Below are 13,674 nucleotides of genomic sequence, written 5' to 3'. Positions count from 1 at the left end.
TTCAATATAGCAAATCAATCAGAATCAGGAAGAAAAACTCTCCACTGATTGGAGTCATGCCTAGCACAAAGGAAGATGGTTGTGGTTGTTGGAGGTCAATCATCTCAGTCCCAGGACATCCTTATAGGAGTTTCTCAGGGTAGTGTCCTGGGCCCAATCAGCTGTTTCATCAATGAGCTTCCCTCCACCATACGGTCAAAAGTGGGGATATTCATTGATAATTCCATGATGTTCAGTACTATACGCAACTTCTCAGATACTGACGTAGTCCATGCCTGCATGCAGCAAGACTTAGACAAAATTCAGGCTTGGGCTGATATGTGGCAATAACATTCACACCACACTGCTGTCAGGCAATGACCATATACAAAATATGAGAATCTAACGATCTCCTCTTAACATTCAACAGCATTACCATTGCTGAATCTCCCACCATCACATCCTGGGGGCTGTCATTGACCAGAAATTTAACTGGACCAGCCACGTAACTACTGTGGCTACAAGAGTGGTCAGAGATTGGGAATTCTGCAATGAGTAACTCGCCTTCTGACTCTCCAAAGTCTGTTCACCATCTACAAGGCACAAGTCAGGAGTGTGATGGAATACTCGCACTTGCCTGTATGAGTGCAGCTCCAACATTTAAGATTCTTGACAGCATCCAGGACAAAGCAGCAGGCTTCATTGGCACCCCATCCACCATCTTAAACTTTCACTCTCTCCACCACTGCCGTACAATAGCAGTAGTGTGTACCATATACAAAATGCACTGCAGCAACTTGCCAAATTTCCTTAGACAGAACCTTCCCAAACCCATGACCTCTATCACCTTGAAGGAGAAGGGCAGCAAGCACATGGGAACACCACCACCTCCAAGTTCCCCTCCAAGCCACGCACCATTTGGAAATATGTCAATATGTCATCGTTCCTTCACTGTTGCTGGGTCAATACCCTGGAACTCCCTCCCTAACAGCACTGTGGGTATACCTACACCAGATGGACTGCAGCAGTTCAAGAAGGGAGCTCACTGCCATCTTCTGGGCAATTAGGGATGGTAATTTAATAAAAAATTGGATGCTTACAACAGAAAATAATAGGGAATTTAGACTGTTGATTAGGCTGGAAGTATTGTGCTTTCCTAGATTTTGAAAGTTTTTGCTGTTTAACAATGGAAGGGTTGCTAGTCCTGCACATGGCGAAGCAGCAGCCCCGATACAAACATAAATTGAAAGGTCGCAGGGGTGAGCTAGAGTTTCAAAATCACACTTACAGAAAGCCAGGTGCTTCTCATGGAGGAGGACTCATAAAAAAATCTATGCTGTATTTCTGATTCTGCTGCACTCTCTGTATTTCTGATTCTGCTGCACTCTCCTTGATTCGTGACTTGTACATAATGTACCATCTTGTACCCTGTTCAGGATGGCCTCGGCAGAGTGGAAAAACCCAGTTATCTCAAAAGCAGAACTACATACCCAATCTGAATAATCACCATTAGCAAAAGATAAATAGCTTCAGGGTTTTCATGTTCCACAGCACAACACCCCCGACATGTTTTTTCATCAGACTATTGGAGCTGCTGCTGCAGTGTTGAAACATGCTAAAGGTATTGAGTCATCTCCTTTGTGAAAAACAATTCCAAGTATTGAGAACATGATGACAACCAAACAGGCCTTCACTATTAGTGGTTTTCATTTCAGCTGTTATTTTCCATTAGGCGCTGCTGTTTGATTTTTTTTGTTTCACTTTATTATCCATACGTAAGTTCATTGGGAGATTCATTTTGCGTACACTGCTTGTTCGTGAAAAAAAATTATATATAAATGAATGATAACAATAAAAGCAAGAAAATTACCCTAACACAGAGATCTATTTTCAATTAACTATGTATTAAAAACTATTCCAATGCATTAAAATAATCAGTCAGTAAGTCCCACTCTGAGTGCATATTCTCATCCAAACATCAAACTCCTGTTCAAAGTTCTAATAAAAGAGGGCACAATAGTTTAGGAACCGATATGTCCTGTATCTGAGGGATTGTAGCCTTTTCCCTCAGTCTATCCAACAGTAATACTGAGACAAGGGCTGATTCTCATTGCTCATGACACTCATTAATTTATTCAAAATTCTTCAAGAACAGATTTAAGCAAGAAAGATCTGCTTATCAAATACCCTTCCTGCCTGGTTCAGTAATCTCTGTAAGATAACAGTACCAGGCAAGACATCGAAAACGGATAGCGCTCTCAACTACAGCTGTGTAGAAGAGTTTCATGAGTGTAGGATCTACATGAAAAGATTTTAATTTTCTGAGGTAGTATAATTGTGTATGTCCCTTGGCCACCACATCTGTACACTGCTCCCTCCAATTCAACTTATCATCTATTTTGATACCTAGGCCAGGATTTTCCATTAGTCGGGCAGGCTCAGCGGGAGTGGGCAGGGTGGTCGCAGAGCCGACTGCCGCCCGCGATCAGCTCCACACTGCAATTTCATGCGGGCAGGCCAATTAAGGCCCACCCTGCGTGGATCCTGAGCAGTAGCGCTGAGTGATACCTGTGCGAGCAGTGGGAGGAAGGAGAGTTGGGTCCATGCGCGAAAGAGCACTTCAATGTCCCTGAGGTACGGAGCTGCCTCAGAGAGATTGAAGCGCTTTTTAGAAAAATAAATACATTAAAAATTTAAAGAAACATGTCCCCACATGTGACTGTCACATGAGATAGGACGTGTTTTTATTTTTCAAAAGAAGTTTTCATTTAATTTGTAAAAGCTTTAGGAAACATCATCCCGCTCGTCCCAAAAAAGGTAAAGGTCGCTTGGCCTTTTCACCTCTCCACCAACCATAAGGTTGGACGGGCGACGTAAAATTCAGGTTAATTACCTGTTTAATGGCCTTAACAGGCCAATCAATTATCGGTGGGTGCGCAGCCGACTCCGGCGCGCATGCGCCAAACGAAATATCGTGCAACTTCGCGATGACATCGGGACGCACGCCCGACATCATCACACGTTATTTAATGGTCTGGCACCCACACGCCAAATGGAAAATTCTGCCTCTAGGTACTTGTGATTGGTAACTATTTCAATGTCTACATCATGAATCTTCACAAGAACAATATCATTAACAGGCTTTTTCCTAAAATCTATAATTAGCTCTTTCATCTTGTTTTCGTTCACCTTGAGAATTGTTATTGCACCATTTTACAAATGTCTTCACTGAATCCCTGTAGTTTACTTCATTATTCCTGATGAGATCGACAAGTACCATTTCATCAGCATACTTCAGGACCATTATGTTGTCGTACTCTGATCAAAAATTATTCAGATACAGGATGAAAAGCAAAGGTGACAGTACACAACCCTGAGGAGATCCAATATTCATTAGCATGGGCTCCAAGTAAATTACTGAAGCCTGTTGTGAAGGAAATCACTGATCCAAAATAGGAGATTAGGAAAGACATCAAGGCTTTTCAATTTTTTAATAAGTTTAAATGTTTGCATGGTATCTGAATAGAAATCAACAAAGGTAGCACAAGCAGAGTTGCCAATCTATTCATGTTCTGTTGGATCACATGGACCGAGGTCAGAACAGCATCACCTACTGACTTATGAGGTTGATAGGCAAACTGTAACTGATCAACATGTGGAGCAAAAGGATCTAAAAGATGCTTTGACACAGTGCGCTCAAAACACTTCATGACTATCAATGTAAAAGCAACTGGTCAGTAATCCAGAACTTGAGTATTGCTGAGTAAATGAGACATGCTATCGAAGCTTTCTGTCTTGCACTCATCAGGACAGCTCACAAGGCAAACCAACAGTAATGGGAACTAAGTAAAGGGAACAACAATTTATACTGCATGAGAAGACAGTGCTGATTGGTTGGTGAGTGAACTCTGATTGGTAGAGGCTTTCCCATGGAGAATGCAGCAGGGAACAATTAACTGTTAACAGTTAACTGCCATGCTTTTGCTCAAATTCAAATCAGGCAAGTTGACTCAGATTGGTCCAAGTCATTGCCATAGGGAATGAACTGGGGAATGGCTGTCCCCAAACTTTTGTTTAGTTGGAAAAGGTGCAATGCGTGGACATGCTCTTTCTGTCTGCAAAGGACAGGGCCCTATGTGTGAATACATGTGGCTTCTAGCAAGAGTAAGTGATCCACACTGCGAGCCCGGCTGATAATCTTAAATTGGTTTTCAGTGTAATTCTTAGCACAATCAGGGTTGTTTAGTAAGTGTTATCCAACCAGCCCGTGCTTGCAAAACTCAAAACTTAGGTTGGGATTTTCTGCTCTCGTTTGCAGCGGGTGTCATGGCAAACGGGAGTGTAAATTCTCATGAGATCGCAAAAATGGGTTTTACATCATCGTAAAACCAGTTTGCAATTATCCGCTCCTCTCTCAATGACGGGTCATGTTTCCCACTGCTGTACGTCGGGAATGTCATTTCCATCGATTTTCATCTCATTATAAGCCCTGCTCACCAGAATCATCCCCCCACCCGCTGGATCATGAGGCCACGTTGGCATTCAGTCACCCCGACATGTTTCACAACAGTACATAAGCGATGTGCACCTGGCGACCTGCACTTCACTCAGGACTTCGAGGTTCGTTTGCTTACCTTGTTTTGGGCAGTGCTTGGCGTATTCAGCGCCAGACTTCGCTGGCAGCAACACATCAGTTTCAGGGCAGTTCACAGGCAAGCGTCCACCTACCAGACCAGTGGTAAGGCAAGGGTGTCTTTTCAACGGCTGCAGGGTGAGGCCTTGCTTGGGGAAGGGGGGAAGTGGCCTCCAGCAAGTTAAGAGGCTGGAGGGCGAGGGCTTGCTTGGCAAAGTTTGGGGGGGGCGAATCCCAGGGCATGTGTGGGGAGACATGTTTAACTGTGCAAGTGGCCTCAGGAAGGTGAGGGCTGAGGTGGACATGAGGCATAGGCACCTCCACCTCAGAATGTCCATGGGCTAACAAATGGACATCCACCACAAAAACAATGGGATCAAGGAATACAGGGGAGGACTGAGAGGTCTTTGAGGGAGGGTAATCTTAACATTCACTTCCTCAGCGACAATGGAGGGGGAGGTGGTATGCATACTTGCACAGGGAGGATCCAAGCTGGCCTGGCAGTGAGAGCTCACCACCACCACCTTCCAATCTGCAGTGATTATGCAGGGAAAAAGTATAATGAGAACAAACCCTGTTGTTGGAGGCGCTGCAGGCACCTTGGACGCCAGCTAACTGCACTGGGGGAGGGGGGGAGCAACTAAAGGTGCGTATTCCCACAAGAGCAGACAGGCACAGCTGAGAGATGTTAGTCGTCTCGCAATGACATTGCAGGGAATCAGCAAAGTGAAGCAATGCTGCGCATTCATGTGACACTAATCACGCAAAGTTGCACTAATCAATCTCCTAGGATTAACCCCTTGCTCTCAGCATGGCAATTCCCCATAGCAATAAAGAAGTTCTGAGCAAATGGGCACCTAGACAAGCTTTTGAAGTGTGTTGCAGTAGTGGCACCGGACGGTTCCCGGAAGACAAGAGAAGGCCGCCCTCAGCATATTTCATAACCTGAGTAAACATTGGCGCTCATGTACATTCCAAAGACTGTGGTGTTACAGTGCTGTGTATGAGGATGCCAGCCCCTGGGCTGAAAGCACCACATCCAGGCACCTGGCCAAAGCAATCTCATAGTAGTTGCTCATGAATAGGTGGGGGAGCACCTTGATATGCACTTCGCATTGCAGATCTGGGGCGGGTAGTTGCCAACACGGGAACCAGAGCCATGAACCCAAAATAGCTCTAGAGTCATTGACAGAAAGATTAATTTTGCAGACAAGTCCTGACTCTTGTCTGTTTCTCATTGATACTGCTGAGAGGAGGCCAGCAGGAAGGTGGAGCCTGGATTCATTGCTGCCTGCATAATTGCATACAGGCATGAGAGAAGAAGGAGAAGATTGTGGCAGAGGAGCCTGGTTCGCCTAAGGGAGGAACAAAACCCACAAGACCAAGGCCTAACAGGGCCCTCCACACACAGAGGGTTTGGAGAACAGAGACGCTGTACGTAGGTGCCTCACTAGAGCCAGGGTGTACAGGTGTCTCCTGTCTTATCTGCAGATGAGCAAGAAACAGTGTTGTCAACGGCTTCACATGTCCAGGATCACATTTGCTCCATTTTCCGGGAATTGGCACTACATGGACTAGGAGGACATCCGTTGCCAGTGGCTGCAAAATTAGCAACCGCACTCAACGTCTATGCCATTGGTTCCTTCCAGGGCTCCACTGGGGACCTCTGTGGGATCTCTCAAGTATCCACACACAGACCCATTTTTGCCAAGGCCCACAATTACATCAACTTAACAGAGATCAAGCAAATCAGGATGCCAGAGTACTGAGCTTGGCAGGTGCAGGGTGCCATCAACTGCACTCATGTGGTATCAAAACTCCAGGTTTCCACGAAGTGTCCACGACTCGTATATTTTGAGTAGATGGTAGATCCCGATCATCTTCAAGGGGCCACACAGGATCCAGGGCTGGCTCCTCAAGGACAAAGAGTATCCACAAAGGACTTGGCTGATGATGCCCGTGTGGCGGCCACAGAATCCTACTGAGAGAAGGTACAACAAGGCTCGAGCTGCTACCCGAACATTGGTGGGGCATCCCCTTGGACAAGTGCCCTATATGAGGGGCCAACACAAACAGCAGCTTTGCTATTCCTATTTTTTCAACTATGCACTTCAAAATGACAGTGAGTCATTCCACATCGGGGTCACATTGCCGTGATCCTTTGAAAGTTGATGAAGCCTTGGAAGCATGCGTCCTTGCAGAGATGAGGCGCTGTCTGGAGGAGGACCTGCCACCACTGCCAGAGGTCCAAAGGTATTGACTCTGCAAACATCTCTGCAGCATCCCAGTTGCAACGGCAGCCTACGTGAGGCAGGAGCTGATCCACTATCGTGAGTGGGCTCATGCATGGTAGTCTTTAATCAGACAACGCTCCTCAAGGCAATCCATCCGCAGCAATGTGACAACGCATTCTGTGTAACCTCGATGATGCAACTGATGGGCGAGACTTGGTCCAAGGCAGCCGAGGAGGTTTGGAAGGTCTGAATCCATGTATAGATGAGTCTGTCCTCCCTGTCACTTTCCCAATCCCATTGACAGCCAGCACTCTGATGAAGAGTCATTCAGATTCGAAACGTTAACTGTGTTCCTCTCCACAGATCTGTCAGACCTGCTGAGTTTTTCCAGCTACTTTTGTTTTTGTTTGTGACTCTCATGCAGGTATGGTGGCCTGCATTTTTCCTCATCTTACTATGGATGTGGACCACCTGAGGATGCGACATACAAACAATTGCATGCCTGGCATTAACATTCCTTCTCCTTAATGCAGACATTGTGCCCTCATGGCCAGCCCTGGCCCTAGTGACGTGACAAATCTCTAAGACCATGAAGCCCTCAGGGCCATGCGTCATTTCTAACATAGAGCACACTTCAGCTTCAGTACATTATTGCTTAGACCCCATTTCTCCCATCAACATTGTCTGGAGCTACGATGTGTGGTTCCCAATCATGCTCAATGGATCCATGGTCCAGCACATATGACCATTTGGAATTAGCATCAGTGACCACGGCCACTGTTTAGATGAGGGGATGCACAGTGCTGCATCCGTACATTGAAGCCTTGTGGCCACAACACAAATAACGATACGGTGAGAGACACTCAGGTCTGTAGGTTCGAGCACCAGGACACTAGTTTGGCTGAGGGGACCAGAGTCTCATTACTTAATGTAGCAAGGTGCTCGCACTTATTAGTCAGCTTAATAGATATGCAGTCAGAAAGTCGCAAATGCGGTTGCCAGACAGGAACGCACACTACCTTAGAATATGGGCTCATAGCATGGAAGCCCTGTCAGATGTGAAGGTGGATTTTTTAAAAATATTTTGGGAATATGGTGATATTCTGTAAAGAAGGATGTATGTGTGTGTGTCCATGATTAATTAAACTGGGGAGAAGGTTCATAGAGACAGCTTGTCTGTGAGAGTTGAGAGCTAAAAGGGTATATGCATTTGTAATGAGAGGCTACGGTACAATTGGATTTACAAGTAAATAGGTTGGGTTTAAAATTTGCATTATGAGAAATGTGGGGACTTGACTTTTCAGCTGTTAAATTTTAAAGGGGAGTTTAGAAGTGACAAGGGACTTTTATAACTGACAAATGTTTCATGAGTAAACAAGGGAAGATTATTAAATTTTATTTTATCAGAAAGTGGAGGCAATAGGAAAACATGAAAGATTTTTATATTTTGGACAAGTTGAGGTCAAAGAGGTTCCTTAGGACAATGGAACCTAAGATGAAAGGGAAAAAAGATATTTCAGAAAACATTTTTAGTTGAGTTGTCCTGAAATGTCCTGAGACCAGCTCCGTGCTGAGAAAATATTTGAAATCTGAGACAGCCATCCAGCCAGACCAAAAAAATCTTTGTTTCAAAAAATAGTTTGTATTCTGAATTTTCTTGGATTTCTACAGCAGGGTGGAAGAGAGTGCGAAGTTGTGCGGTATGCCTTTACTAAAGTGACAGCAGCTTTTCCTTGGGTAATATTACTGGATTTTTATGGTTAAAAATCTCTAAGGGAGCTGCTGCCAAGTAGATTACTTGTTTTTTCCGACCAAGTGGATTTTTTGGGGGGATGTTTTGTAAGACTGTTTTAATTGTGTAACTTAAATTTTGTGTGCTTAAGATTTTTTCTTCTTGTTAATAAATCATTAATTTTCAAGTCCTAAAAGTGCTACTGGGATTTTATGCTTCTGGGAATCAGTAGTTTTTTCCTTGGTTTCAAAGTATGCAAAAAAGGTTATGATCAATAAGACAAGTTTCCCTCTCAGACTGGGCTTGCTCAGTGAATAACATTGGTTCTGGTTGTAACACAGATGACAGAGTGCATGGATTCCAGGATATATCACCCTTCTCCATGCGTTAACTCTTCTGTCCTTCTACACTGCCTCCCTGAATGATTGAAAGGTGTAATGGAGTAGTGGTATTGTGGTATTGTTGTTGGACTGGTAATCCAGATACCCAGGGTAATGCTCTGGGAACCAGGGTTCGAATCCCGCCACGGCAGATGGTGGAATTTGAATTCAATAGAAATCTGGAATTAAAAATCTAATGATAACCGTGAAACCATTGTCGATTGTTGTAAAAACCCATCTGGTTCACTCATGTCCTTTAGGGAAGGAAATCTGCTGTACCGTGAAACCATTGTCGATTGTTGTAAAAACCCATCTGGTTCACTCATGTCCTTTAGGGAAGGAAATCTGCTGTCCTTACCTGGCCTGGCCTACATGTGACTCCAGACCCACAGCAATGTGGCAATAAATGCTTGCCTAGCCAGCAATGCCCACATCCCATGAATGAATTTTTAAAAATGCATGCGAGATGGGAGAACACCTCTGCCTCTATGTCACACAGCCAAAAAACATGAAACAACCCTGCAAACCATGTGCCTTCCACAAGCACAGATAAACATTATGGATGAGGCATGACTGATGTTGGAATTGTGGGATATGAAAACGGTCAGACACTGTGGTAAAATGTAAGCAGACCTCACAGATGACATGCCCATGATAGCGACATCCGCAATAATTCGGAGGAGGGACCATTGAGTGTCATCTGATTGACTGCAACACAGCTCTTAATAAAAAGAAGGCATACACAAGAGGAGATGCGAAATGGGTGATATTCGATTTACAGTTGTGCACATTATATACAAGTTCTGAACACCCATACGACCATTGTGCTCCTAAAGTTTTGGAGCTTTCCTAATCCTACCACTACATCTTGGTGCTCCCCAGACATCCACAGCAGAGGTGGAGGCCTGCTGACTGGATGCCCTATAGTCCGTGATGACCATGGTGGACGTCCTCTGGAGAACTAAGACCTGGAGGACCTTGGCCTGCTTTGGGTGTCCTGCTGTGGGCCGGTGCACCCTCCTCGGCCTGTGGAGCTAGAGCTGATGGGGTCACAAGAAGAGGGGATTGGAATCGGTCGGACAGTCCTGGAGTCACCTGGGTAGATGGTGGTACTCCCTATGGGTGCCTGAAGGCCCCTGGCTGACCCCTTGAGGAGAATGGGCAGCTGGAGTGAGATTGAGCTACCCACACCCCTCTCGAGTTGACACTGCTGGAGGCCAACTATGGCGTCAGCGATGGAGTTCAGCCCACGTGGCAGTGCAGGACCGATGTCCTAGATAAAGGCCTCCATGGTGGCCGCCATTGTGCCAGTGTTGATCTCTGTGCATTGGCACGCCAACGCTAACTCCTTGGACTGAAGGCAGACGGACTCCTCCATTGTCCCTTACAATCTGAGGAGTGTAGCTGACATCCCTTCCTGATGTTCCCGTGATTGTCGTTGCATCTCCACCAACTAATTGAGGACCGGGTCTGGACGCTCGTTATCTGACTTGGACACAGCAGATTCCTGGCCTCCAGCAGTGGCCCAAGTGACGGTGATCTCGAATGTCCCTGCCTCCACCTGCTGTGGACCAGATTGTGTGCAAGTGACCACCAAATTGTGATCCCCCACCTGCTCTAGATCTAGGCCTCACCGAGGTTTGTGTATCTGCAGGGTGAGCGCTGTGGCAGGTCTTCTAAGGTGCTGTCCTCAGGCTCCTTACCTGAGGTGCCCTCAGGGCTGGAGCTGGGGACCTGGCTGGCTGAGGGTGTCAGGCGCTTGGCAGAGGTACCTAGGAGAGAAAGTAGAGATTATTAGTGCATGGCAGCTGGGTAACACACAAGAACAGTGCACTCAGAGTAGCATTGACAGAGGGATAATCTGGTGTAGAAGCCTCACGCATGTGCTTGCCGCTGACCTCAATGTTGCCACAGGAATGGTTCACAACTTTGGCCAGCATGATGGCTCTGTTTTCGGACCCTGTGAGGACCTTGAGTTCCAGCTCACCACTGCCAGTCTGGGACACCTCCCTTTTATTATGTGCCAGCTTGTCCTGCCCTGCATAAAGATAGACAGGGAGAGTATGAGAAAGACGCTTGCCAGGGCAGATGAGAAGGATGCCTGGCATTTGTGGGTAATTTGTGGAACCGTGGACTGAATGAGGACAAGATCAGCAGAGGGGATGAGGCCAGCTGGAGATGTGAAGGTGCGTGTGAGAGAGTGAGTGGTGATGTCCGTTGAGCTGGCTGTGAGTGAGATGTGTGATGGGCTTGTGAGTGTGAGTTGAGGCTGATAAGATGGTTGCCTTGCCCTGGCGGAAAGGATGAGATAATTCATCCTCTTTCTGCGCTGGATGGCCGACCTTTTCTGGGCAGCGTTCGCACTGACCACTGCTGCCACCACCTCCCAAGCCAGATTTATGATGTTGGTGGGCCTCCCGTGGCCAGGGCAGGGGTAGAGGACATTGCGCCGGGCCTCCATGGTGTCCAGCAGGCACTCAAGTGAGGCATCACTAAACTTGGGGGCAGCACTCTTCTTAGGTTTTGGGACTATCTCTTCGATGGAGCAGTCTTGGGCTGCTGGCAGTGGGAACTTTGTGTGCTGTGCGGCACCCGGAGTGAGGAAACGGTGAGGTCATGACAGGGCGGGTGAACTGGAGGCGGCCCGCCAGCGATTCGGCAGGTTTCACTTGGGTGCATAATTAAAGAGGGGAAGGGGACAATACGGCATGAAAACCCGCCATTGTGGCTGATGGAAAAAGTGCCGATTTCCATGCCCACTAGAGTACTTAGTGCAATTCAGGGAAAATTCTGCCCATATTATCCAACATTAGATCTGATTCCATGATTGGACAACACTTGCTAAACAATCATGATTGTGCTAGGACTTGCACTGAGAACCAATTTAAGGTTATCAGTCGGGCTCGCAATGTGGCTCACTTGCTCATGCTAGAAGAGCATGCACACACAGGGCCCTGTTCTTTGCAGACAGAAGGAGGATGTCCATGCATTGCACTTTTTCCAATTAAACAAAAACTTGGGGGACAGCCATTCCCCGGTTCATTTCCCCATGGCAATGCCTTGACCAATCTGAGGCAACCTGCCTGGTTTGAATTTGAGCAGAGGTTTGACAGTTAACTGTTCTCTGCTGCAATCTCCATGGCAAAGCCTCTACCAATCAGTCCACTTGCTAACCAATCAGCACTCTCTTCTCATGCAGTATAAATTGTTGCTCCCTTTACTGTTGGTTTATCTTGTGAGTTGTCCTGATGAGCGCAAGATGAAAAGCTTCGATAGCATGTCTCAATAAATCTCCGCTCACCCCCGGCCTCAGTAAAGCCACATTCAACTCTGGTGCCAGTAAAGCCCCGCTCTCCCCCAGCCCCAGTAAAGGTCAGCTCACCCCTAGCCGCGGTCAAGGGCCGCTCTCCCCCAGCCCCGGTAAAGGGCTGCTCTCCCCCAGCCGCGGTAAAGGGCCACTCTCACCCAGCACCAGTAAAGGGCCACTCTTACCCAGCCCCGGTAAAGGGCCACTCTCACCCAGCACCAGTAAAGGGCCACTCTCCCCCAGCCCCAGTAAAGGGCCGCCCTCCCCCAGCCCCGGTAAAGGGCCGCTCTCCCCCAGCCCCGGTAAAGGGCCGCCCTCCCCCAGCCCCGATAAAGGGCCGCTCTCCCCCAGCCCCGGTAAAGGGCCGCTCTGCCCCAGCCCCGGTAAAGCCCCGCTCTCCCCCAGCCTCGGTAAAGGGCCGCTCTCCCCCAGCCCCGGTAAAGGGCCGCTCTCCCCCAGCCCCGGTAAAGCCCCGCTCTCCCCCAGCCTCGGTAAAGGGCCGCTCTTACCCAGCCCCAGTAAAGGGCTGCTCTCCCCCAGCCTCGGCATAAAGCCCCACTCAAGCCCTCCCTCCCTTGGCCCCAGTGAAGCCCCGTTCACCCCAGGTCCCAGTAAAAGCCCTGCTCACCCCCAGCACCTATTCAGCCAATCCCAATCTGACTCCACCTGGCCTTACACTGGCCTTGGCAGTTCCAACAGCCAAAAACAAGCAGCCCACTTAAAAAAAAACAAAATAAAAAGGGAGAGAAAGGAAAACCAACAACTTTAAGAGAAAAAGGAAACTTTAAAAACTTTCCAGAAAAGCTAAAAGGCTAACACAAGGAGCACAAACCTGTGACACACAGTGACACACCACTTTTAAACTCTGGACATGTGCTTTTTTAAACTTGTCATTTCTCACAGGGGCTCCCTGAACTTGGTAGTTTCCATGTCTGTCACATCTTAAGATACAGAAGCATCTGGGAATGCTTGCTTCTTTATAACTGTGATTGTTCAGTTTACATCAAGTGTTGTCATTTCAGGGTGAAAAAGGAGCAGTTGGTAACCCAGGGCCAAGGGGACCCACAGGTTTGCCTGTAAGTATACTTAGTGTTAGTATGTGTAACTGTAAGAGGGAATAGTACTACTTTCTGCTGATTTTCAATTATTGTCACAGTCACAAGTGGCTGGTAATGAGTTCATGAACATTTTATTAACCCTGTGACTTGAATTTGCACTCTAGAAGTATTTAGGAGCAGGTTTTGTGATGGAGAGAATGGGTTTGGAAACACGCATCAGGGTGAAGGAGAGCTGCTGAAGTAGGAAATAAAAACAAAGTACTAGAAAAGTGCCCAGCAGGTTTGGCAGCATCTGCCATGTTTTTCCGGCACTTTCTGCTTCTGTTTCAGATTTCCAGCATCTGCGGTATT

At 47.1% G+C, this 13,674-nt stretch overlaps 1 protein-coding gene across 1 annotated transcript in view; it reads left to right on the top strand.

Annotated features, from left to right (window-relative positions):
- Positions 1-13,674, top strand: part of col25a1 (collagen type XXV alpha 1 chain) — a 227,159-nt gene that overhangs the window by 172,870 nt on the left and 40,615 nt on the right. The window contains exon 30 of the mRNA XM_078544797.1: positions 13,288-13,341. Within this exon, the coding sequence (XP_078400923.1) occupies positions 13,288-13,341 (54 nt within the window). The remainder of the gene's footprint in view (positions 1-13,287; positions 13,342-13,674) is intronic.

Source organism: Cetorhinus maximus, chromosome 1 (genome assembly GCF_964194155.1).
Source record: "Cetorhinus maximus chromosome 1, sCetMax3.hap1.1, whole genome shotgun sequence".
NCBI classification, from domain to species: Eukaryota; Metazoa; Chordata; class Chondrichthyes; order Lamniformes; family Cetorhinidae; genus Cetorhinus; species Cetorhinus maximus.
Note: the sequence above shows the minus strand (reverse complement) of the source record. Positions and strands in the feature narration are given on the sequence as shown.